General features: G+C 36.7%; 1 protein-coding gene across 45 annotated transcripts in view; it reads left to right on the top strand.

The window, feature by feature from the left end:
- Positions 1–24,049, top strand: part of RIMS1 (regulating synaptic membrane exocytosis 1) — a 335,801-nt gene that overhangs the window by 107,272 nt on the left and 204,480 nt on the right. For 40 of the 45 annotated variants that reach the window (XR_008822449.1, XM_056342365.1, XM_056342346.1 and 37 more), the window contains exons 2-3: positions 6,901–7,114; positions 8,795–8,806. Coding sequence is in view for 44 of the 45 variants with exons in the window: in XM_056342365.1 (XP_056198340.1) it covers positions 6,901–7,114; positions 8,795–8,806 (226 nt within the window). In the remaining variant the exon portion in view is untranslated. The remainder of the gene's footprint in view (positions 1–6,900; positions 7,115–8,794; positions 8,807–24,049) is intronic. The other 5 variants (XM_056342347.1, XM_056342344.1, XM_056342352.1 and 2 more) reach the window with 1 other exon arrangement.

Below are 24,049 nucleotides of genomic sequence, written 5' to 3'. Positions count from 1 at the left end.
TGATTAAAAGAAAGAAAAAAGTAACCTGATGAATTTCTGAATTGTGTTGGGAGATTTTTATTACCATATTGCCTGGAAGCACTTCTCAGGGACTAAACCCTTCTGAATGAGGGTTTTTATGGACACAGAAAAAAAGTCAGTCTTTGCCACAGGGGCTGCCTGCATTTTAAGTATTCAGCAAATAATAAAATAATCAGAGCAGACAGGGGAGTCTGTATTGTCTGGTCTGAGAACTAAAAGTTTTAACATACCAGTAACCTAATTTTTGTCCAGATCTTTGTAGGCATCAAGGCAAAAGTGATTTTGAAGGAGGATAATGGTAGGGTGTAGTTGCTAATACTCCCACATTAGGGGCAATAAAAGGGGAAGACCACAAAGATTCTTGCTTCAAAGTTTAGGTCAAACAGAAGCGCCTCAGTACTGAATGAGAAATGATAAGCGAGGTAGAAATAGGCTGTGAAAGTCTTTGAAGGTGAAGATAAGGCCTTTATGTTTTATGCAATAGAAAAGAGGGGTCATCAGAGAAATACAGAGAGGTAAAATAAATTGTACTTGTTGCAGGATTGTGATTAGACTATTAGCAGAACAGGCTTACACTGGCAAGAAAAGGAATTGAGGGATGAGCTGATGATAGCTGAATGTTTAAGCTGGATGGATATGAAATTAGCTAAACTTTGGGGTTTTTTGTACATTTGTTGTTTTTTTTTTTAATTTGCAAAATTAATCTCTGAGGTTTATGTAGCATTTTGAAGTAAAGGTCTAAACTGGTGTGAGTCCAGTGTAGCACAGTAGTTATTGGTCCCAAGTGGCAAGCAGAATGGAGGTGGAAGTTAAGGTTTGCTGGAGTTAAAAAGGAGATCTCATCCGTGACAGGAGTCGGCAATGCATGCCAAACCCTTCGGTTTGGAAAGAAGGAGACAAATGTGAGGTAGAGAAATACGCCTGTGAGTTACAAGTGTGATCATATTTGTGTTTGCATCAATAAAACAGGGAGGAAGTAGAGAGCATGTGGAAGAGAAAAGGCTGCTTTCAGAATTTTTTTAATTTTTGTTTGTTTTATTTACTATTAAAAAGAATGCTAACAACAGAACTTGGTAAAAATCTTACTTATGAAAAAATTGTCTAAGCTCTGTGTGATTTGTGTTTGTATGGCATGGGTGAACAGGGCAAAGGCAGGCATTTTAATAAGCTTTTTTTCATACATGCAATAGCCACTGGTGGATAGTTACTTAAGGCTATGTCAATGTCACTTAGAAGGTGGCACTTTTTCTGCTAACGTGAACTCATGACAGGGCATAGTATTTTTATAACGTTACATCAGGTGTTTAAGATTCCAAGATTGAATCACTGGGAGAGTGAAAATGCAATCTGTAGTGCCATCTGCTGGATTTGTAAGTAAAATAGTTTCATACTACATTTAAAAATAATTTAAAAGGTAACTGTGCATAAAGATGACCCAAATCTTTGGCATTTTTAGAAATCTATGCAGACAGAACATAAATATGCAAGTGCACCATTTTGTCACTTTTTAATCTTCAGTGTATATGTGCGAATATTTCAGATAGGTAACACTATAGGAATGTGAAAGTAAAACAGCAAAGCAGTAACAGTCTGTTAATAAAAAATTACATTCTTGGATCGTAATTTTAATGTCTGCTTAGTGGAGTATATATATTGCAGAGTATAAGTGTACGTCTTGGGCCAGCTCAAAAGAACCCAAGATACACCACTTCTCAAAAGATACACAACTTTCTGGTCAGTCAATATTATAGCTTACCTTAATGTTAATTGTCTGCCAACCTAATGATATCAGTGAGCTGTCTAAAAAGTTTAAGGTATGTAAGCTGCTTATCACATGAACATCTTCCAAGGCTTACAGTTTTTAATAAGTACACAAAGACATGAGTAAAGCTTTGCAGAATTGCCTATCAGTAATTTTTTTACTAGTCACTAGTAAACTAGTCACATTTACAATGTCAATGTAAAGTACTGAATATTCAAATGCAAATGTGGTACATGTATGACACGCAGCTAAAGCAGGGGTTTTTTTGTCAATTGCCTTTGAAGAAAAAAAAGGAAGAGGAACCTACTATGTTTTCTTTGGGGAAAAATAACTAGAGACCTCAACATAGGTTGAGGTATATGTATACTGTAAAAGTGAACAGGTTAAGTCTTTCACTGTACACATGAAAACTGTGTATTGTGTTTTGTCTTGCACTACCAGCGGTGGTGCCGCCAACCTCTCATGTATGTGTGGTAAAGTCTTGAGGCTGATGTGCCTCTCCATGTGGCTCAGTCTCTTCCAGAACGTTAACGACAGGTTTGGTTTTAGTCATATGAGGTTTGATGTGCTCAAAGATTCACCCACTGCATGATCTTTTTTTGGTCACACAAGACGTGCCACCTGTGTGAATGTGAAATAGCAGGCACCCCCACCAGCAGAGCCAGCTGACGTGGAGGAAACTGTTTTGTTAAGAGAGGTGTGAGGTCTGCACAAGTGAAGTATGGCCGTAATGTTGGAGGAAGCTTATCTTTCGAGTTTCTTGACTTTTCTGTGCTATGTTCTCAAATGTATTGTTGGATTTGTAGATATTATCCTGTTGTTTCTCCAAGAAGAGAATGGTTTTAATCCTGTATGTGGAGAGGTCTTTCCTGTATGATAAGTAAGTTTACTACAGTACTGAAGTCTCGGGTCATCAGATGACGCTGTCGGTGATGTGATCAGTTCCAAAGGCACAGGCACTTCTTTCTGTGTTCCTAGCAAAGGATGAAACTCCACTGTTGTGGTTTAACCCCAGCTGGTAACTAAGTACCATGCACCAACTCACTTACTCCTGCGCTGCCCCCAGGGATGGGGAAGAGAATCGGGAAGGAATGTAAAACTCAAGGGTGACATAAAAACGATCTAATAACTGAAATAAAATAAAATACTACTAATAATAGCAACACCGACTATAATGAAAAGGAGGGAGAAGGGGGGAGGAACAAAAACCAAAGGGAAGGGATAAAAGAAAACAAGCAACACACAATACAGTTGCTCACCAGCCACTGAGTGATGCCCAGCCAGTCCTGAGCAGCTATCAGCAAGCCCCAGCCAACTTCCCCCTGTTTAGATACTCACCATGACATTCTATGGTATGGAATATCCCTTTGGCTAGTTCAGCTCAGCTGTCCTGGCTGTGTCCCCTCCCAGTTTCTTATGCTCCTCCAGCCCTTTCGCTGGCAGGGCCTGAGAAACTGAGAAGTCCTTGAGTTAGAAGAAACATGCCCTAACTAAAACCATCGGTGTGATATTAACATTTTCCTCACACCAAATTGAAAACACAGCACTACACCAGCTACTAAGAAGAAAATTAACTCTATCCCAGCTGATAACCAGGACATCACACATAAATGTTATAAAGAGATGCTCTTGGAGGTACCCAAAGTTTTATGGCATTGAGGCAGTATGTTAAAAAGGTAGATCAATTAAGCAAGAAATGTGGCTAGAGTGATACAGAACAAAAATTAAGGGACTTCTAGTTCAGCAATATTAAAATAATTAATGATACAATATTAAATATTTTAAATATGTAAACTTATGAGAATTTTAATGTGTTTTTACATCTACATCTGGAGGGGATATTTTTCTCATTAGTTCAAATTTTGTATCAGATAGTTCTTACTTATTTTCTTATGCAACAGCTGCTGATAGATTTGTGGATTAAAGGATCAAATTTTAAGGAACAGATAAATAAATACATTTTCTTTTGGGTGGGATCAAAGATTTGCAGTTTCAAGTCAAAGGACATTTAAACTGAGTAAAAAATGGTCATTAACTTTATGTACTGTTTGCTAAAGTCACCACTACAAAACAAACAAACAAAAAAAAACCCTAAACAAAAAAACCCAACAAACCCTAAACAAACAACAAGAAAAAGCTTTTACAAAATAGTATTATGTGAAGGTATTTTTCTCACTTAAGTATTTTTTTCTATTGTAAAATATATTTTCAATGAAATATGTTGAAGGTAAAGATTTCAAACATAAATACTAATTTTTAGTGAGAACATTTGGTAGAATTTTTATGGTCAACATTTTGAAACTAAATACTGAATTTTACTGTATTTGTTACTGTATTGTACAGTATTAACAGACTAAGTCCTGTTCTTACCTCTGCCGTCAAGAGTGGTTCCAAAGACTGTTTATCACTATGGTGATAGGTGCTTTATATATATAAATATATAATATATATATAAAAATATATAATATATGAAACTTCTCCAATCTGACTTACATATGGCCAGTGTCAAGTCCTGGAATAGTTTCCTCTATTTTTTGTTCTAATCTTGTGTTTTATTCATTTTCCTGTGATCTTCGGAGGCTGTGTAAGTGAGGAAACCTCCCCTTTTTGGCTCTAGCATTGACCTCAGTTGTAGAACTAGATGAATTTTGGGGTGCATGATGAAAAATGGTGTGTATATATACATACATTCCTCTTACATAGTAGCCTGCTTCCTTTCTCTGTTGAAATGATTGAATTGATAGCTGCCTCAAGGGTCCCCCAAACTGTTACATCATAGGATGTTATTAAGTCTTTAGCCTAACCTTTAGGTGCTTGTCTACATTAAGGAATATTTAATATACCTAAATTTTCCTTGCATCTGATGAAGATGTGTTCTGTAGCCTGAAAGATGAGAAGCAAACCTGAAAAATATCCACCTATATTGTAGTTCTTGCTTAATATACTTCTGTGTAAGACAAAACTGGTGAGAGGGATTTGCTGCCACTGTTATAGAATCGCCAGAGATACAGAGATCCTGTCACTCCTCAAAAAGGTGGTGAAGGTGGTTAAAACCTTGCAAAAGAAATAAGTGAACCAGCCCTGCCATGGGTTGGGTAAGATTCTTTCTGCTCTGTGAATTCTGCAGCTGTTTTCTCCAATTCCATTCCTGCTGTAGAGGAAGTGTTAGGATTTCTCCGGTAACGCGGGGGATGACATACAAGATAAGCACTTGGTTTCAAATCCCTCATCGTAAAAAGGGTCTTACGCTGATGCAGAATGTAAGAAATTTACAAATAAGTGATACATATTTATAAAGAAGTGAAATACCCTCTCACTTTAATTTTGCTTAGTTGCTAGTATGTTCATCCCTTGGTGCACACAAAAGGGCAAAACATCATTGTATTAATACACTTCCTAAGCTTCATATGAGATTAAAAAAAAAACCAACAACAGATGTAGACTGTCTAATTGGAAAAGAACAGGAAGAGGGGCAGTGCTTGCTGATACCTTCCCGTTCAACATTAGTGAAGAGCCAGAACTTTTAGTCTTGCTATAATGGAAGTGAACTGAATTTAGTTTCCGTGGTTCTATTTTTTAATGGATTATTTAATGTAATAAAAAAAAATACCTACAGACCTCTCCCATACTTAATTGCATTCGTTATGCTGGTTATTACACAAATTCCTGAATGTCTTTAATTGGGTTTTTTTTGTAAGTGAGCAGCTGTGTAAGATAAGTTAAATCATAAGTGCAATCCAATGTGTCCAAAAGTATTGTTTGTCCAGTATTTTGCCTAATTCTTTTGACCTACTTTATCATCTTACTCAATACCACGAAGGTTTATTAAGCAAGTTAGTAAAAAATAAAATAAAAATAAAAAAAACCCCTTTGCTTCTCTTGCCAACTTTTTGAATAGCATAAAGTATTAAGTATAATGCATTGTGTTTGTAGTGAGGAGAAACAGATTTTTTCTTAGTTTTTGCTGTTGCTGCATCCTCACTAGAATATCCCTCTGCGAAGTCATGTGTTTTACTATGAGAGTTGGTTGATTTATGTAGTTACAAACAGTGGTATTCCTATCCAAATGGAATATGTGTATTTTATCATGATTCCTGTTAGCTAAGGTGAATTATCACTTTCTGGGCTTGAATATCATCCTAAAGTAAAAATATCCACTTCACCAAAACAGTATGTCATATGAATAACACTGATTACTTGTATTTTACATTTCAAAACAGTCCAGCACACACACACAAAATCCCACAGAAACGCAGAGTTGTCTCACTAGAAGTACATTGGTTAAATGGTGTGAGTCTCAATGCTAATTAAGGGAGTGGGTAGCTCAAAGCAGGTAGTGGAGATGAAGGATATCATCAAGACCTTTATAGATAACACACCTACTGTTACCATTATTAAACTCAAGATTCACTGTTCGTATTAATAATCTATTTAGCTGTTCATGATTTTTTTAATGTTATCCATGGAGATGTAGAGTTGAAGCAACATCTGGAAATATGGATGAAAAGCCTGAGAGTTCCACATAGCATGGTGAACTGTTCGACCTTAAAGTAGTCTCTCATAGTGAACAAGAGAGACTAGAATAGCTTGTTGATACGTAGATTTGACATAGAAAATTGTTCTCAGGTTCTAGTAGGGCCAGTGTGATTGTAGAGCACATTTTGAAATATTTAAGTTATATGTGTTAGTAATTTAGGTTTTGAAAACAGAAGTGTGACGCGAACTGAAGATTGATTTGTATTTTTTTTATTACACCTGTTGTATAAATAACGTTGTTTAAAAAGCAATGCAAACTTGCTCAGGCAATTATATTTCTGCTTTTATTCTGTACATGGAGATGGTTCTCTTTAATACTGTGTATTTTTTTGCCATCTTTTTATATTTGGATCAGTTTCTGGTCAAGTGAAATGATTTGTTCATGAGCTTTGAAGTAAACCTAATAGGAATACTAATGTGTATTATTTTTTTCCTTTAGATGTATGTATTTGATATGAGGTACATTTAATACTGTGAACGTGGAAGAATGTTAGGTAGAGTTATAAACTGAAACAAAGAAATACACAGTAGTAGTATTTCTTCCTATTCTTGCTATATAAACTTTTTTCTCATCTATGCAGGAGGTTGCATCAACAATTTGAAAGCTATAAAGAGCAAGTAAGAAAGATAGGGGAAGAAGCCCGCCGTTACCAGGGAGAGCACAAGGATGATGCTCCAACATGTGGAATCTGTCATAAAACAAAGTTTGCAGATGGTTGTGGCCATTTATGCTCTTATTGCCGGACCAAGTTTTGTGCTCGATGTGGAGGTCGTGTCTCTCTGCGATCAAACAATGTAAGTCTTCTGATGTGTCCTCTTAAGCAAAAACCTCCTTGACATTGTCACGCTGCAGATTGTTCATCTTAAGTTTGGCATTTCATGCTCCATTTTACTTAAGTGTTTCATTCATCACTTCATTATGAGGTGTGCATAAAGTAAAATAATGTATTTAATGATTGTGGAGATACTTAGGATTCACAGAGTTAATTTTTAAAAAAAGAATACATAGTGTATAGGTCTACTTGAGTGATGGCTTGAAGAAAACATACTTGTTTTTTACAGAATGAAAGAGGAAACCCTTTTGCTGAGGTACAACTTCACACTGATAAATTTTTATTGAACTCTGATTTAATTTTAGATTTTTTAAATAGAGCTTTTCACATACATGTATACTTTTCTCTTGAACAAAATCAGTCAATTTTTTTGGTTAGAGTAAACCCCAACCACTTCTTTTACCACAGTGAGAGTATTACGTCAATTTATTTTAAATTTATTTAAAAAGTAAACCTGTATATTAATCTGGATTAGGTATCCTGCTTTCAGGAAGGTGAGATAAATCTTTCTCCCTCTGATCTGCATGCAGTGAGCTGCAGTAGCTGTCCGCGAAACTGAAGGGTATCTGAGAATATTCTTTGTTCAGTCCGTCCCTTACAAGGAACTGGCTATTCACTTGTACATGAGCGGTAGGATCTATATTTGTAAGACCATTATCCAGTGACTGTTTTTGCCTGATCATCTAGGATTATGGTGTGTTATAAAACATTTTACAAATATCCTTTTATTGCATTAATAGTTTTGTTATTTATCATGAGATGAGATAACTTTCTCATATGTCTTTAAGGTACTAGTCTTTTGTAGGGAAAATGCACCGATTTTCTTATTATCAATACAAATTCAGTTAAAAGTGGTCATGAATTTTATAGCAGGTAGTCACATTCTCGATGGAACTAGTTTATGGCCTTTTCACTTTCTTTGAGGTAAACAACTGAATAGGGTTCTGAAATGTCATGTTAACCAAAAAAAACCTGCAGAAGAAAATGCATTTCATCTTTATTTTAGATGTTTTCCATAGCCCTGGTATACCTGTAAGTCCATTGAATTAAATTATATGGGTGTATTGGACAAAATTTTGCATACAATCATATTGTAATATAAATAGATGCATTTCATTGTATCACCTGCAGGTGGTGTCATTAAAGCAAGTCTATAAAGATATGGTTTACTTTGGTATGTTATCTTATACTATTATTAGAGTGCATATGATAAGCTGTATTAGAGACTTGCTCTAAAGATACAGTTTACTTTGGTATGTTATACTATTATTAGAGTGCATATAATTCAGCCTATCTTTACTCAGAAAAAAAACTTAAATATATTTTAATTAATTTTCACCCACTGTTTCAAGCCACAGAAATGGAAAAGTGTCCATTCATTTGTAACTTGCCTTTTGTTTGTGACATTGTTTATGCCTCTGTGGCTTATGGTGGGAAAACATGTTTTCTACATATGCAGTAATGTCATCTTTTTATTTAAAGCTTTTTTTAATTTGAAATTTTATGTTTTTATCTCTTTGTAGAGAGTTACTAGAATTGCATTTCTTTGAAATCTGTCTATTAATACTTGCCTGTTTTATTCTTTTTCTCTTCTTTTTTTCTTTTCTCTTTTTATTCTGCTTCCTTGGATGCTTTCCCAAAGGAGGACAAAGTGGTTAGAATCCATGCTTTTTATCATTTATTATTATAATGTTGTTAGTTAATGGGGAAACATATGAATGTAAAAAATGGAGCTGAAATTTTAAAATCATCAAAAAGGGAGGGGGGGAAGAACAGGAATCCTAACACCCAGGCCCTGCCCATCTCCTAGCTGAACATACGCTTCAAAGATAGCCCAGCAAGAAAACCCAAGACTTTTTTCAAAATTAGGACAATAAAAGACATTAATTAAGAACTGAGAATTATTAATAGGCTAAAAACTAGAGGAGGTATTAAAGTGTAATAAAGCTTTATGTCATAAAAGTGTCTTCGGTTAACAATTTGATTTTGCATGCAAGGTCCTTTCATCAGCTTCAGGAAGTCTAGTATTTTAATTGCAATTTTACATTGATTTACAAGGTTTGCTGCGTTTCACTTCTGGCTGCAGCAGAAATTTAGGGAATTCTTGTGGAATCAGCTCTTCGATTTACATTTGGGATAATACGCATAGGCAAAGTATAATCTCTTAAAACTGGATATAAGTATAGTCAGCCAGATGGAGTGAATCCTTTGTGAATGGGTAGTTACCATTTCAATAGTCTGGAAAACTTTTAGGATCAAGTACAGGCATATTCATGACTAATGCCTGTGCCTTATCTGAAATAGGTGAGAATAGTTCCCCATTCATCTCTTCAGCCTGTGCAGGGAGGAGGGGGTGGCAGTACCTGAGCAAAACAGTGCATGTCCACTTACTGCCTCTTCTCAGGCTGGTCTGCAAAAGGTGATATTCCAGATTTTAACTTGGAGACGTAGGTAGTAGGAATTAGCCAGTTTCTCTGGCACTTCAGCTGAAATGAAAGTGAAATCACTACAATCCAGTGTAGTTTTTGACATGTGGATGATGGTGTTACACCCATATTATGAAGTGGTAGTATGCCTCAATTTACACCATAGCATAGCTGTAACGTGCAATTTAGTACTGTGCAACACCCAGAGAAAATGATTTCTATCATCACACCTGCATATTGTCGCCTGCATATTGTCGTAGTTTTTTCCTAAGGCAGTAGTGTTCTGAGAGCATGGTTGTTTTTCTAATGGCTATGAAATATAACTTGTTACGGCTTCCTTCCAGTGTTTTCTGTGTGGTGCTCTGAACAGAGTGCTGAAATAATCCAGGACTTCCAGATCATTTCCATTGTTTTCATCCAAATCACTTTGGATAGAAAGAAAGAAGTTTCAGCTTGATGCTTATTTCTTACTAAAGCAGTGCATCACTGATGCGTCCACTGGGGTGTATCAAAAGGTTAGTGCATTTGCAGCAGGGTCTTCTTTAGGGCCAGAAACAGCAAAGCTCTTAAGTGCCAAAAGTGCCACTTACGTACAATTTAGCCATCTAGGTTTTGGAGAGCAAGCTAGGTGAAACTCACCTATGTGCTTGAGGTACCCTTCACACTTCAATTCGGAACAAAAATTTTGCTGGATAACTGAAATTGTGATAGTGTCTGCATACAAAGATTGTTTCTTTGATGATGTGACGGCTTAGGTGTTCATATTTGGAAAATGTAATTTGGGATCCAGAAAATAGACTTCACTGCAGTGAAGTGCTCTGAAGATGTGTCCTGAAGACATAGCTGACTCATTTGGTTTGTCCTTAAGTTCAGTTAAATATATCCTTATTGTTTGCACTTGCCTTGGTTTAGGTTTTGCTTTGTTGAACTCCAAGCTTCCACATGCCAAGAAAAAGGAATCAGAGGGATAGTATCCAGTAATTAGTCCTGATTGTGTGAGGAACATGGGGAACTTTTTCATAAAGTACAATTGCTTTAGCAGTGCCTGAAAGCTAATGGAATATACAGAAAGCTAATGGAATACATAGAATGAATTAATTCCAAAATATTAATATATACCTAGTAAATACCATCTTTCTGCTATAATTTATATAGAGCAACAAGAGGAAAATATTATTTGTTAATTATTTTCAGTGGCTCAACATTCCTGACTACATATAGGGGCAAACCCTTTTTGAATGGTGAGTTTAATGTTAGTAAAGACTTTTCAAACATGTTTATATGAGCCTTGCTCTCACCAGATGAATTTTTACCACAATAAATTATACTAATATTAAAACACATGCACCAAGTTCCTACAAGTTAGGGGTGCCTCAGTTGGAGGGGATGATGAAGTGCGAATTACCAAAGTGCCAAGCCCAGGAAGAGTCAGGCATTATCCTAGGTTCAAAGGATTTCCCGTAGAGTTGGAGAATTAATATTAGTGAGACCTCACCTGGGATGTTGTGTACCATGTGTTAGCCATCTTTGACAAATACAAACTTTGATAGGCACAAAGAAAGTCACACAGAGGACGATGAAAGAAATGGAGAGCTGCTCATATGAAAGAAAACTAAGAGAGATTAGGGGAACAAAAGCTGAAGCAATTGTAATTGTATCTAGAAGCACAGTAACTTTAAACAGTATGAATAACCTTCAGACTAGAAGACGGTGAATACCTAAGATCAAATGGGTGAAACCTGGCCATAAATACTCTTGACTTGGAAAAAGATTTTTGCAATCAGTAGAGTGAAGCCATGGGAAATTTTTTCATGTGACTTATTGGAAGGAAGAATAAGAAAATTTTAAAGGTTAAACTTCATAAGTTTAGGGAAGGATTTATGTGATGTGCTTGTTTGTGGCTGTAGGGGAATGTATTAGGTCCTTAAGAAATCCCTTGCAACTGTTGCTTCTAGCTAAATACTTTTAAAATGGGGTATATATAATGTAATACAATGGAGCTGTTCTTGACCTTTTCAAGCAAGTACCAAATATACTTTAAGGACTGTTTCAAAAATATATGGCAAAACTTAGTATGTTCTCTCCTCATTTAAAATAATAAAAGACATCCCAAAACACTGATTCCTTGTGCAAGTTAGTAGGCATCCTGGGATTATCAAGAGATGACTGCAGTCATCCAATTACAATTACAAACAATCCAATTACAAAATTGATTGAAAATAACCGGTACATCCTAGTGGCTAATGAGGCACTTTGAATAATTTTGAATGATTATTTCTCATAAGTCAAAATGTATAACTAAATGTGTTTTAAGTTCTCCTGTGTTCTTTGAGTGTTTGTTAGCTCTTTATACTTCTCACCTGAGCCTGCTCTCCTTTCTTATGGCTGCGGGCAGACCACTTTGAATGGGAGCGTTGTCAGATAAGAGGACTTCCAGCTAGTTCGCTTATTCAAATCAGGCTTAACTGTAGCTGTGCGGTGAGAGCATTCAGTATTAATAATGTCAGTAATAATAAAATTGGGTTTGAAAACAGTTGGCAGTTGTATGATGTACAGAAAACATACAAGTGTTTTCTCTTCCTTCATATTACCTAAGTATTCAGAAACCATGTTATGTGAATGTGGCAACCTATTTACTGTGAGCACCGAGCATTTGTATGTATTTTAAAGAAACCAGAATGTTACTAGTACAGGATTTTACGTGAGACAGCATTTCAGAAGGAAGTCAGGTAGATGCTTAGAGAAAAGCTGGCAGGAGTGCTCATTTGCTTTTAATTTGGCACATTTTCTAGGTGTTGTCAGTTCCCTAGAGTATCTCCACTTTTGTTCTCGATCCTTCTAGTTCTGTTCGTACACAAGCATTTTAATTGCCAAAATGGTAATGGGTTTAAGTTACTTCATTCCATTTACTCTCCCCTCTGATGTGACGTACTAGCGTTGTTAGGGCAGCGGAGAAGCCAGCAAAATGTCCGGCCAGCTTTTCTCTGTGGTTTGGCAAGGAGTGGGCAGAGCCCTTGCTCCATCTTCCTGATGGCCTGGCTGCCACTGCTTTCTCTGTTCTTCCCTCCAGTGGTACCACAGCCTTGTAGATCAAAACCCACCTGAAAATATGCTTTTTTCTTGCATCATTCCTGTAAAACTTTTCCGTAATATTTGGTTAGGTATATGCAAAAAGATGCATTTCCTTTGTTAAAAACCTGATCTGTGAAGTTTCATTCTCTTTGTGGAAAAGGAGATACATCTTGGGGTACAAAAGTACATACACTTGAATGAGTGAATGCAGTTTCTTTGGATCAGATTTAAAGTACTTTGTGAGGTGCTGTAGGTGTAATGAATTAAAGGAAATTTGTATGAGATTGACAGAATAAGGTGGAAGATCCATATTCCAGATTAAGCCATATATTTATCTATAGCGATCAGTTTCCCATTTTACAGATTTCATTAGGATCACAATTTCTGATCAAATTTAAAGTGAAAAGAATTGGGAGCAAATGATGAAAAATAGTTTTGTTACCATTTTCCCATGTTTTCCAGGAATGCGATTTGTGCAGAATACAATGGTTTGGTAACTCGTTTTTCTGTTTACATATGTAAAGGACTACTGGGAGGAAATTAGGATGTAAAATACATTATAAATATAAGAGAATTGATTAATTAAGCTTAGTAGTATATGACTGCAGAAAGTAATATCGATCATCAGTGCTGAAGTACTAGAGACTCACATTTCTGATCTGTCTTTCACTGAAATTATTTTCATTTTAGTATAATGTCAGTGATTTATACTGAGAAGGAAAGGCAACTTGGAAACACTTCCCTAATTGTATGTCAGATGTTTTTACAGGGTGTTTGTCATCTAGTTTCTTTAAATTATGCTGAAAATTTGCTTACATAATGCCTTGCTAATTTTAAGCCTTACCAACTTGAGCACATATGCTGTGCAATTCAGCTGTATACTAATGGTTTTTTACCAGAAATTGTTAATATTGTCAGAACAAAATGTCTGGATTGTCAGGAATATTTTTCATCCCTTTCATGGAACTCTTATGTCAAATTGTCCATTAAAAGGCTAATTTATGTAAGTTCTGACTAATACAGCTGTAGAAGAAAAAAAAATGCATCAGAAGGAGGTAAAATTACATGGCAAACTGCAAAGTGATAGCACATAAATTCTCTCTCTGTAGCATTCAACATAATTTGTTCCTTAAATTATTTGAGGTTTATATGCATCAGGAAAGAAGCACTGCTTTTCAGTAATCGCTCCTAGAACTGCTGCTTTCAGCAGATAAAAAAAAAGAAAAAGAAGAAAAGGAAAAAAGAAAAAAAGTCCAGCAAGACTGAGGAATTCTGTCTCAAGAAGGATGTAGAGCACTTTGTTTTCTGGGAAGTTAGTTCACTTTCAAACAAATCAGTGTGTTAGAACTCTTAAGTAAATCCTTAAAATTAGCCTGCTTTGCAGATTTGCTGAAGCAACATGTTTGATTTTAACACCTGATTTTCAGTGTGCAGCTAGGAAAAAAATTCAGTTACTTCTTGTACACAAAAACCCCAAGCAGGCAGCTGATGCTCACGCTTTGAAGTTAACTAGATCAGAGCTTCCTCATGTAATGGGTGGACTGTAGAAGAGTCACTAGACAGCTGGGGTTTTTTGACCCTATAGCTTTAAAGCAGTACCCATTTAGTTATGCTCCTTTGTTTAGCCAGGTTTTGTTTACCTGTTAGCCAAAGACTGGCTACTTGTCATGCAATTCTACAGTTGATGACCAAGAAAATCTATTGCACCTGCAGCCTTCTTTCTTAACTCATGATAAAGGGCTTCTGAGGCCTTCATGGCTCTTTCTGCTGTTAGCATGCAAGCCGAGTAACAGTCACCTGTGGAGATCCTAAATAAACACTATTGGAAACTCCAGGTAGTATAATGGAGCTTCAAAAAAACCACAAAACCAACCCAAAGTTTTAATGCCCTGCAGTGTTACCACTCAACATGTTATCCTATTTTTAGTCTTGTATTTTCAGTACCTTTGTTTCAATTTAACTGATTCAAGAATATGGGAATTACTCTGATTTTTTTTTTGGTCCCCATTTAAGAAATGTCAGCAATACCTTTGTGAGTAATAATTCCTTCCATTGCAAAACCTTGTGTTAAAAAAATTAAATATTAATAAGATCTCAAAGGTCAATAAGGCTTTTCAAAAAGAGCTTTATTCTACCTCCTTTTGCCTAATGTCATATATTGAGAAAATATATATAGTATGTGTATGTATAAGCATTTTTTTTACAGATTTTTTTGTAAATGAAGCATAGTTCATACAAATGATCCGTAGTATATATATACATGCATCCTACTATATAGTATAACACAGGAAGTACAGGGTGGGATAAAGCTCTTAGGAACCACCTTTCTGACCTTTGAAATCTGCAAGTCATTCAAGATATTTAAATCAGTTGAGGAATTATTATTTATATGCCCATTTATCCTGACAAAAATGATGGTATGCCACAGAAGTCACAGAATCCCAGAGTGGCTAAGGTTGGAGGGAACTTCTGGAAGTCCTCTTCTTCAGCCTCCACGGAGGAACTTGCTTCACACAGCTTGACATATCCATGTCTTGACTCGCATGGTGAACAAAGAAAGAGTCAAGGATCTTTTATGCTATTTTTGTTACTTGTTTCCTCATCGTAAGAGAATTTCACAGAATCCTTAAGAAACTGAGAAGTACTATGCTATTTTTCATCTCAGTGTTCAAACAGAGAGGAAGAAAGAATACAGGCTAGCAGATGAAATTTAAGCTTTTTGTTTCCTTCAGTGTAGTATTTTCATCATTTTAATACTAACAGCCTCACACGCTGTTTGGTCCAGTTAAGTTGGTAGTATGAAGAGCAATGCTGTGTATCCGGCTGACTGACGTATTGTCGGAGGTGTGGGAGATCAGTGTTGAACTCCATGGTGATTAAAGCTGGCTTTCCCATATGGGCATACAGTTCTGTAGGTACTGATGTAAAGAGGACCTTCTTCCTACCTGACTTGGGACAGTCTCACTACAAAGTTAGAACGGGAAATGCTGCAATGTTTTCTCTGATTTTCTTTTTGTACAGAGTACATATTGAGTTAGTATTTAGATTTGACTTTGCTTACAATGTATTTGTTGCATTTTTCTAATAAGCTACACAGCTTTACTTTTCAAGGTGCGCTGTCATGGTAAAAGATACTAGCAAATTTAGTTCTGACATTTTACACCGTATAAGCTAGATCTGCTTAAAAACATGCTTTAAAAATAATGGGAAAGAACTACTTTATTTTCCAGTGAGTAAAGGCTGTGTGATTTTTTAATTTTATTGTTATTTAAAAACAAAATCACATATGCTGAATGCATAAGAAATGTTTAATCAGCTAAAGGAAAAAAACCGGCAGAAAACCAGCTGTCAACTTCTTCATTGCATTAAAAAACGCTTTGGATACCTGATTACGGTGGGTGCTCCACTGTATTGCATGGTAGTTATCTTATGATCATGTTCTGTAGGAACTTGTTCTACAATGATAATACTATCTTCTATGTTTCCTGAGAGAAGACTTTCAGTTTCTCTTAATTTTTCAATGGTTGTTTTATAAGGTGTTTTCAGTTGAAGAAGAGAAAATCTTTGACTCAGACTGATGCTATTTTCCCCAGGTGTGTTATTTCACAGTAATAAAGAGTTAAAAGAATGCTTTTTAAAAAGTATTAAGTTTTAAATTTTAAAAAGTATCGTGCAATGGTATAGACTTCTGTTTTTGAATGCTTTCCCTGAAGAATTTTTTGATTCCTCGTACTGGGAGTAAAATAAGATTTGTAGTTGCTTGATTTTTTAAAATTTTTAATTGCTTGTTTGTCAGCAGGTGTTGCCCTTTTTATCCTTTTGTAACATTATTGAATAATAAACAGTGTTGACTGGGGTCCTGCATCTGTTGACCCAGGAAATTTTGAAAGTTCTAGGGAAAGGTGTTACTAGGGATTTGAGAAGTAATTCTGGTTTCAGAAAATTCAACAGTAAAGAAATATGTTTTTTCACGTCTCTGTCAAAAATGGATTAATCTTTGTCCTAAATCTCTCACTGAAGAAGTGGGTACAGGTCTTGTATAAAGGAAAATATTTTTAGTTAGTTTCAACTGCAGGTACATATAGACAAGAAGAGTAAAGGAAATAAGTTCTAAGAATTGAAATCTGAGATTTCTTGTATGAATGGATTTTAAGAAGAAAGAGATAATAAAGAAAGAAAATACTAGTGGTGCAACACAATATTAAGAAGTCATGAGAAGGGCCAGTTTTCTGTTTGATGTGTTTATATACCTTAGTATAATTAACACGATTATATAAACTGTAACTTTGTAGTAGATTATTTTCACATAGATGATCTTTGTCTATTCAGTGCACTGCCATTTCGAAAATGAACAAGCATGACCTTACAGATTTAATATGATAATTTATGAAAATCTATTGTAAGGCAAAATGAAACAACCTGAACAGTTCGAATAAGACACAGTTCTGATCATTCATGATGAATTAAAATGTGTATATAATTTTATAAAATTAGGAGAAAAGGATCAGCCAATTAAAAAAAAAGCTGAAATGATGTGTTCATATGCATGAAATCAAGTTTTCTTTCTATATCTTATTGCTTGTACTTATTAATTATGATAGATTGGAAATACATTAATAGTATTTGATCACCCTTTTGCTTGCAAGTGTGCCATCAAAAAGACCCGTGGATAGCTGTAATAATACTGATACATACAATTAAAATCCTAATTTTAAATAGAGCATGTCTTTAATAAGGGATTTCTCCTGTAACATGAACCTTTTAGGAACAATTATTGTAAATGTTAAGACTTATATTTATAATAAATATTTAGGGCTTATACAGTAAATATTTCAGGCTGCTATCTCTTCCAGATGTTTTTGGGAGTAGGATTGATAAGCTACTGCTAACATAGCTGTGCAGATTGGTTTGTGTAGATGATAATTTCCAAAGCATCATCAGCCCAGGGATCTGTTTCTGGCTCCTCCAGTCCTTCATTTACTTCAACACGTTTCTAGTAATGTTACTATCAACAGAAAGCAAATTCAGCCTACAACCCATGCAAAACCTGTACATAACAAGCTGCAGTTTCAGCAGAGAGATCACCATACTTTTTCCATCCTTTCACTATGTTAAGACAACCTTTAGTTGTCTTAATTTAAAATGTGCTACTTTTTCCAATCCTTTAATTCATTGTATGAATTGCTTTGAATTTATTGTTACCACTTGGTAACAAGGCAAATCCAGTCTCACTACTGTTAACAACAGACTGTTTACCTTTATGGTATCTTAAAATCCAAACCAGCACTGGCATTTTCATTGCCATATCAAATTTGAAGTTATTATTATTTCTGAATTCAGTTTACCCTATTGCGTTTCAAATTAAGACAGCAATTTTCTCTGCAAGGTATTGTGTAATGGAATAATGTGTTAGTTGTCAGCAGTGCAGAAAGGGCTGGTGTCATTAGAGATTTCTTAACCGCTATATACCATATATAATAAACATACCATTGTTTTCTTTCAGCTACGGAATACAGAACTAAAGAGAAAATGCACTATGTTAATAAAAAAGAAGCAGAAAAAGCATCTTCATATTACTAGCTTTAAAACTGAAAAATTTAAAGTCTGTTTTTGTATAACATTTAGCTGTCTCAGTTGTGCTGCATATAATCTCTTTTCAGTCTGTAAAGAAGTCACCTTGGAGTATAAAAGCCAGAAGTTTGGAATAAAGAGATGGCTAATCCAGAGACTGTGGCTGGTGTAGGTAATTTTAATTTGTCCATGTATAGCTTCTGGGAAATCCGGCTTGCACATATTTATTACATCAACATGTTAGGGAATAAGTTAATTTCATTGGATACATTTACAGCTCTTTGAAATGAATGATGTGCAACGTTAGGTGGAGGATAATGTGGAAGCCAGGGTGCTCTATCTGCGTGAGGGTGGGGTGAGTCTGGATATAACCCACTTTTCCAATGGGTACAGTGTGTCTGATCACTGGAAATGAATTAGTATTGTGCAATGCTTTGAAGATCGAAATTAAATAAAAGTGCCAGTATTACATGTTGACAAACATGTAATATGTATACTTGTGTCAGATGGTTAATATACTTACCCAGCATTTGTTCATGGCAGAGGTAGCCTATCAATCAAGGAAGCATCTGGCGGTGATAATCCTAGATATTCATCATTTTGAGCTATTTCTTGAAAGCTTCATGTGAAAGTATCCAAAATTCTCACGTATTTCTGGAGGACCACGTAACGGTGTGCCATCTACTGGCAAAACAAGGGAAGTTGTTTTTGTATTCTACTGTTCACAGCTTTAGCTGGGATGCAAAAAATTAATCTGCAGTGTAAATTGGAGACTGAATGCAGCCGGGGGGGGCTGTCCAGGAACATGGTGTGGAGCTGGTAAGATTCCCCAGGGAGGCCTCAGTGTAATTAGGAAGGGCGGAGGTACAGGCAAGCCACAGTGATAGGAAAAGATTCTAACGGGAGACTCCACAGAAGTGGTTTCATGGAAGCCACAGCTGAAGGGAAGGGGTAATGTCACAAAGGCATACTGGGCAGATAAACATTTCAGATCATCTACACTTTTATCTAATTCACCCAGAAGACAGGAACCTTGATATCACTTCTAGTTGATATTCTACTGAAAGCTTAGCTTTAGAGACTGGAGACACTCTTGGTCTTTTTTTTTCCCCAGTGTTGAGGGAGTACTGAATAGCAAATATGCAGGAGACCTCCAGGAAAATACCTAGCTTTTCTTTAGGCTCAGGAGGCTTCAAGGAGTCTGTTACTCAGTGATACCACTGAGCCTGAGGGGATACAGTACACCAGCAGAGCTGACTGCTGATGTCTAAAGAGCTCAATCAGAGCTATTTGTCCTGTGTCAACACCTGATGGAAATGTTTTTTTATCTGAGTAATGCACCCTCATTTTTTTCAGCAGTGGTTGGTTTTCTAGATATACTGGGGTTTCATTGCTATGAGACAATTTAACCTGTCCCTTAGTCCAAACTGTGCAGTTGCAGCATCTGAACAGTCCTCCTGTAAAAGGATACAGTAAAGTGGGAGATTTCTTCTAATCATGCACCATGCTTCTCTAAAAGACTTTAGGTTTTGGGAACTGAACTCATTGAATCCCTTTATTCAGCCTCTGGATACCTCTGTTCCTGGTGGACACAACAAAACCAGTAGCTGCCATCTCCCAGGCATGTGAGAGCACTCTCATTTAAACATAGGTGGATTCAACAGCCCAGCGTGTACCCCTTACCGCCAACAAATTCTTCTCTAGATCAGTTTATTTCTTCTTGGAATTTGTTGTCTTTCAGCTTGAATCATTATGGCCCTCATTCATGGGATCTTTAGCACAATCTATTGGACAAAATATGACTTCTAATATTAATTTAGAATTTCCATAGTTATGTACACTGCTAAGGCACAATTCTTCGGTTTTAGTAGTTACAAAATAATGCGGAGATGCTAAATAGAAATAAATTTAGCAAACTGAATTCCGGGGCTATTTTTTCACCCCAAACCAGGGCGATTTTAGCTAAAAAGAGATCTTGCTGCAACGAGAGATTTGATAAGATTTATAACCTATTAAGCATTATGAGAAACTGACAAGTAGCTGAAAAAATTTCCAAAGTAATTATGAGGACTAGATGTAATCTGTGCTCTCTCTCACTCTCTTTTTCTCTTTTTATTATAAATAACCTTAATCCTCATCCAGGATTAAAATTTAGTGTATTTTTAGCAATGCAATGTCCTAGATAAAAGATACTTCCATCTATGCTTTTATATCTTTTATATCTTTTGCATTGTGGAGCATTTTGTGATTTTATTTAACAGATGGATGCTTCCATCTATGTATCTCCAGTGCTGCAATTAGTGAGGGTTTAGAATATTTTGTCATAAACGTATCTGAGGTACATGATTTCAATAAATATAAAATGTGAGTTTAAGGATAGGACAGTGTATGTCAAGGAAGCAAATCTATAGACAAGTTTATGTAATATTTTGTGTGGGGGGTTTTTATTATTATTCGATTAATACAGGGACCCATTTGAAACTCAGCCTTCCTATGGAGATAAATTAAATCCCTTTCCAGAACTGTGATTATAAAATGATATAAAATATCTGTTACTGGTTATTTAATTACCGGTAAGCGGTTTCTGCACAAAATGTGTTCTGCCTTCCTTAAGGAGCAGATAAAACCTAAGAATTTTTTTTAAATCCAGATTGAGATTTCCAAAGAACTGCATGTTATTTAGGCTGAAGTTTAATCATGTACTGTGCAATTTCAGTATTCCAGCTAAAACGACTGTCAACAACTGAAGAGAGGGCAGATGAAGGTCCATCCAGCAAACTGCTCTCAAGACCTTTGTCAGCCTGACAGCTTTACCCTTTAGGATTATTTGAATCAGTCCTTTTAGCTGTAGGAAAACCTGCTTTCCAAGCCAGTTTCAGGGACTGATCTCGCTGTCTTTGTGGTTGAGTTAATGAGACTACAGAGACGACTTCTTGCCAGTGTGAGTGCAATACAGCAGGAAAAGTAACATGTTGGAGTAGGGAATTAAATGGAGGAAGATGTCATCCACCTGCTTTTCCTATATTGGTTTGGGTTTTACCCCTATGCTTTCAGCACAGATGTAACCTTACCCTTGCGTAACTCTGAGTATCTTGTGTTGCAGGTTATATCCCTTTGCTCTGTATGCTTACATTTTCGTGGTCAACCAGCAAGTGTACTTAGCAGAACCTACTGTTCATATTAGAGGGGCTGTCCTCTTGGTCACTTCTGTGGACTATTAAAGAGGAGACTGGTAAGGTGTCCAAGAGAGATTTAAGTCAGTACATTTACCTGTCAGACTGGGCAGGAGTCAGTTTCAGATGAGAACCCCTACATTATATGCGACCTGTGTTTATGCTTTCATTATACTTACTGGAGGAGATCAGTGTGCCTCAGGGTGATTCAACTTGCTCTGAACTAAACTAAATCTGCTCTGAATCTTTCTCAAGTGTAGTGCCTGTTTGGGGAAGTAGAGCCCCTAGTCATCTAGTGTTGTATAAGGTACTGCAGAGTTTTACTGTAGCTTCCAGCAGCTACCTCAGAGGAAGGAGGCTGTCAGATTATTTTGGAAATGTTAGGGCATTGCAGGTAGAACTGAATGCCAGTGTTGAGGCAGTTGAATCCTACTACAGGATTTCATTAGTTACAGTAAGAAACCAGACAGCAGCACTGGCCTGTAGACACATTTAGAAACCTATATTTAGACTTAGCTCAAATGAAACTCTACACACTCATCTGAATCTTCTGTGCAATCCTACGCCTGTCCCCTACAGGCAACCTGACGATTTCTACAGCAGCAGATATTTTTTTTTAACCTTTTGTCTCCTACATAAATTGACCTTCTTCAGAGAGGGTATTTATGGTCTTATGCAGTCTGTAAATGTGTGGAAAGTTGTGAATATATTCTGCTATAGAGAGTTCAGTTTGGGTTTTTTTCCACATTAGAGACAAAAGCTGACAACAAAATGTTGTATGTTACTGAAAATTGCACTAACCCACAGTTCAATTTTAAATATTTTATTTAGGATATAAATTATTAGTGTTAGAAAATTCTTTTTCCATTTCCTGAGTGTAATTAATAAACCTAAGAAAATCAAAATCTTCTTTTAACTCTATGGCCATGCAATTAGACACTCAAACTCTTGTTGAAAATTTGCTATACACAAATCTTCAAGTAATGAGAATGGCATTGTTCAACTGACTACAAGTATTCAGCTTCAGAAAGACAGTAGTCAGGTAAGGGAAAAGTTTACTTAACTAGCTTAATCTAGGCTGGAATGTTTTAGCCTTCCTGAGGCTAAGATGACTGGAGAAAAAACAAGGTGGCCTGGTTTATTTGGGAGAAACTACTTGGTTTTGTAAAAAGAAGCTGACTGACAGATTTGGATACAAAAGACAGGTGCTGTAAGCCATGCAGGCTGTTTCTCCCAAGACAAAATTAAGGAGCAAGCCTAATGCTTTGAAGATTCAGGCAGGCTTAGCTAATTATGCATTTCTTGGAAACCATGCTCCTTCTATAATACCAGAGGTACATGCTATCAAAAGTTACTGTAGGAAAAGCTTTGTGGAGTCTCAACACCTGTTGCAAACAGTCAGGTACAGTTCTCTCCAGGCTGTCTGCCTGAATTCCCAAGTTTTCCATCGGGAAGAGAGCTGAAAGCTTGACAGATATGGGGCCAATGATAAGTAGAAATGCATGCTTCAGTAACTGTAATAACATGAAAAATAGCTTGTTTCCTAAGTCCCTTGATATGAAAGTTCATGATTGAGTTAAGTTTGATTAAGGAGACTTAAATCCATCCAAGCTGCATGTGAAATGCATCCAGGTATTGGTTTTCCTCCCATTGAAGACTATGGGGAGAGACTGTATGGGAAGCTGTAAATGGGCTCCCAGTGATTTGTAAAACCATTATGCAGTTTGTTTCACAAAGACAAGATTTACACCAGTCAGCTGTGTTTCTTCATTTTGAAGGCCTTTTAGAGAAGTTGCTGTGGTGGGTTGACCTTGACTGCCTGCTAGATGCCTCAGCAGGGCAGGGGGAGAGAATAAGATGGAAAAGTGCATGGAATGACATCAAAACAGGGAGTTGGTTCATCAGTTACCATCACAGGCAAAACAGACTCAACTTGGAGAAGATTGATGTAATTTATTGCCAACTAAAATAGAGTTGGATGGTGAGAAACAAAGACAAAACCTAAAACACCTCTCGCCTCCACCCTTCTTCCCAGGCTGAACTTCACTCCGCTGTTCTTGACTCCTCAGCCTCTTCCCGCCAAAAGGCACAGGGGAATGGGGGTTGAGGTTAGTTCATAACAGCTCCTCTCTGCTACTCCTTCCTTCCTCGTGCTGTTCTCCTGGTCCAGCTTGGAGTCCTCCATGGGCTGCAGTACTTCAGGAAAAAAAAAAAAATCCGTTCCCATGTGGGTTCTGTGGTAGCCGCGGTTCCTGTCAAGAAAACCTGCTCCAGCACAGCCTTCTCCACAGGCTGCAGGAGAATCTCTGCTCAGATGACTGGAGCACCTCCTTCCATCCTCCTGAGGGAACTGAGGTTGTTTCACCTGGAGAGGAGGAGGCTCAGGGGGGACATTACTGCTTTCCACAACTGCGTGAAGGGAGGTTCTAGGCAGAAGGGGGGAGGCCTCTTCTCCCAAGTAACAAGCAATGGGACAGGAGGGAATGGCCTCAAGTTACTCCGGGGGTGGTTTAGATTGGGTATTAAGAAATTTTTTCACGGAAAGGGTGGTCAAGCACTAGAACAGGCTGTCCAGGGAAGTGATGGAATTACCATCCCTGGAAGTGTTTTAAAAATGTGTGGATGTGGTGCTTAGGGACATGGTTTATTGATGGA

Source organism: Falco biarmicus, chromosome 6, assembly GCF_023638135.1.
Source record: "Falco biarmicus isolate bFalBia1 chromosome 6, bFalBia1.pri, whole genome shotgun sequence".
Taxonomy (NCBI): Eukaryota; Metazoa; Chordata; class Aves; order Falconiformes; family Falconidae; genus Falco; species Falco biarmicus.
The sequence above is the reverse complement of the archived record's forward strand: the minus strand, read 5'-3'. Positions and strand labels throughout refer to the sequence as shown.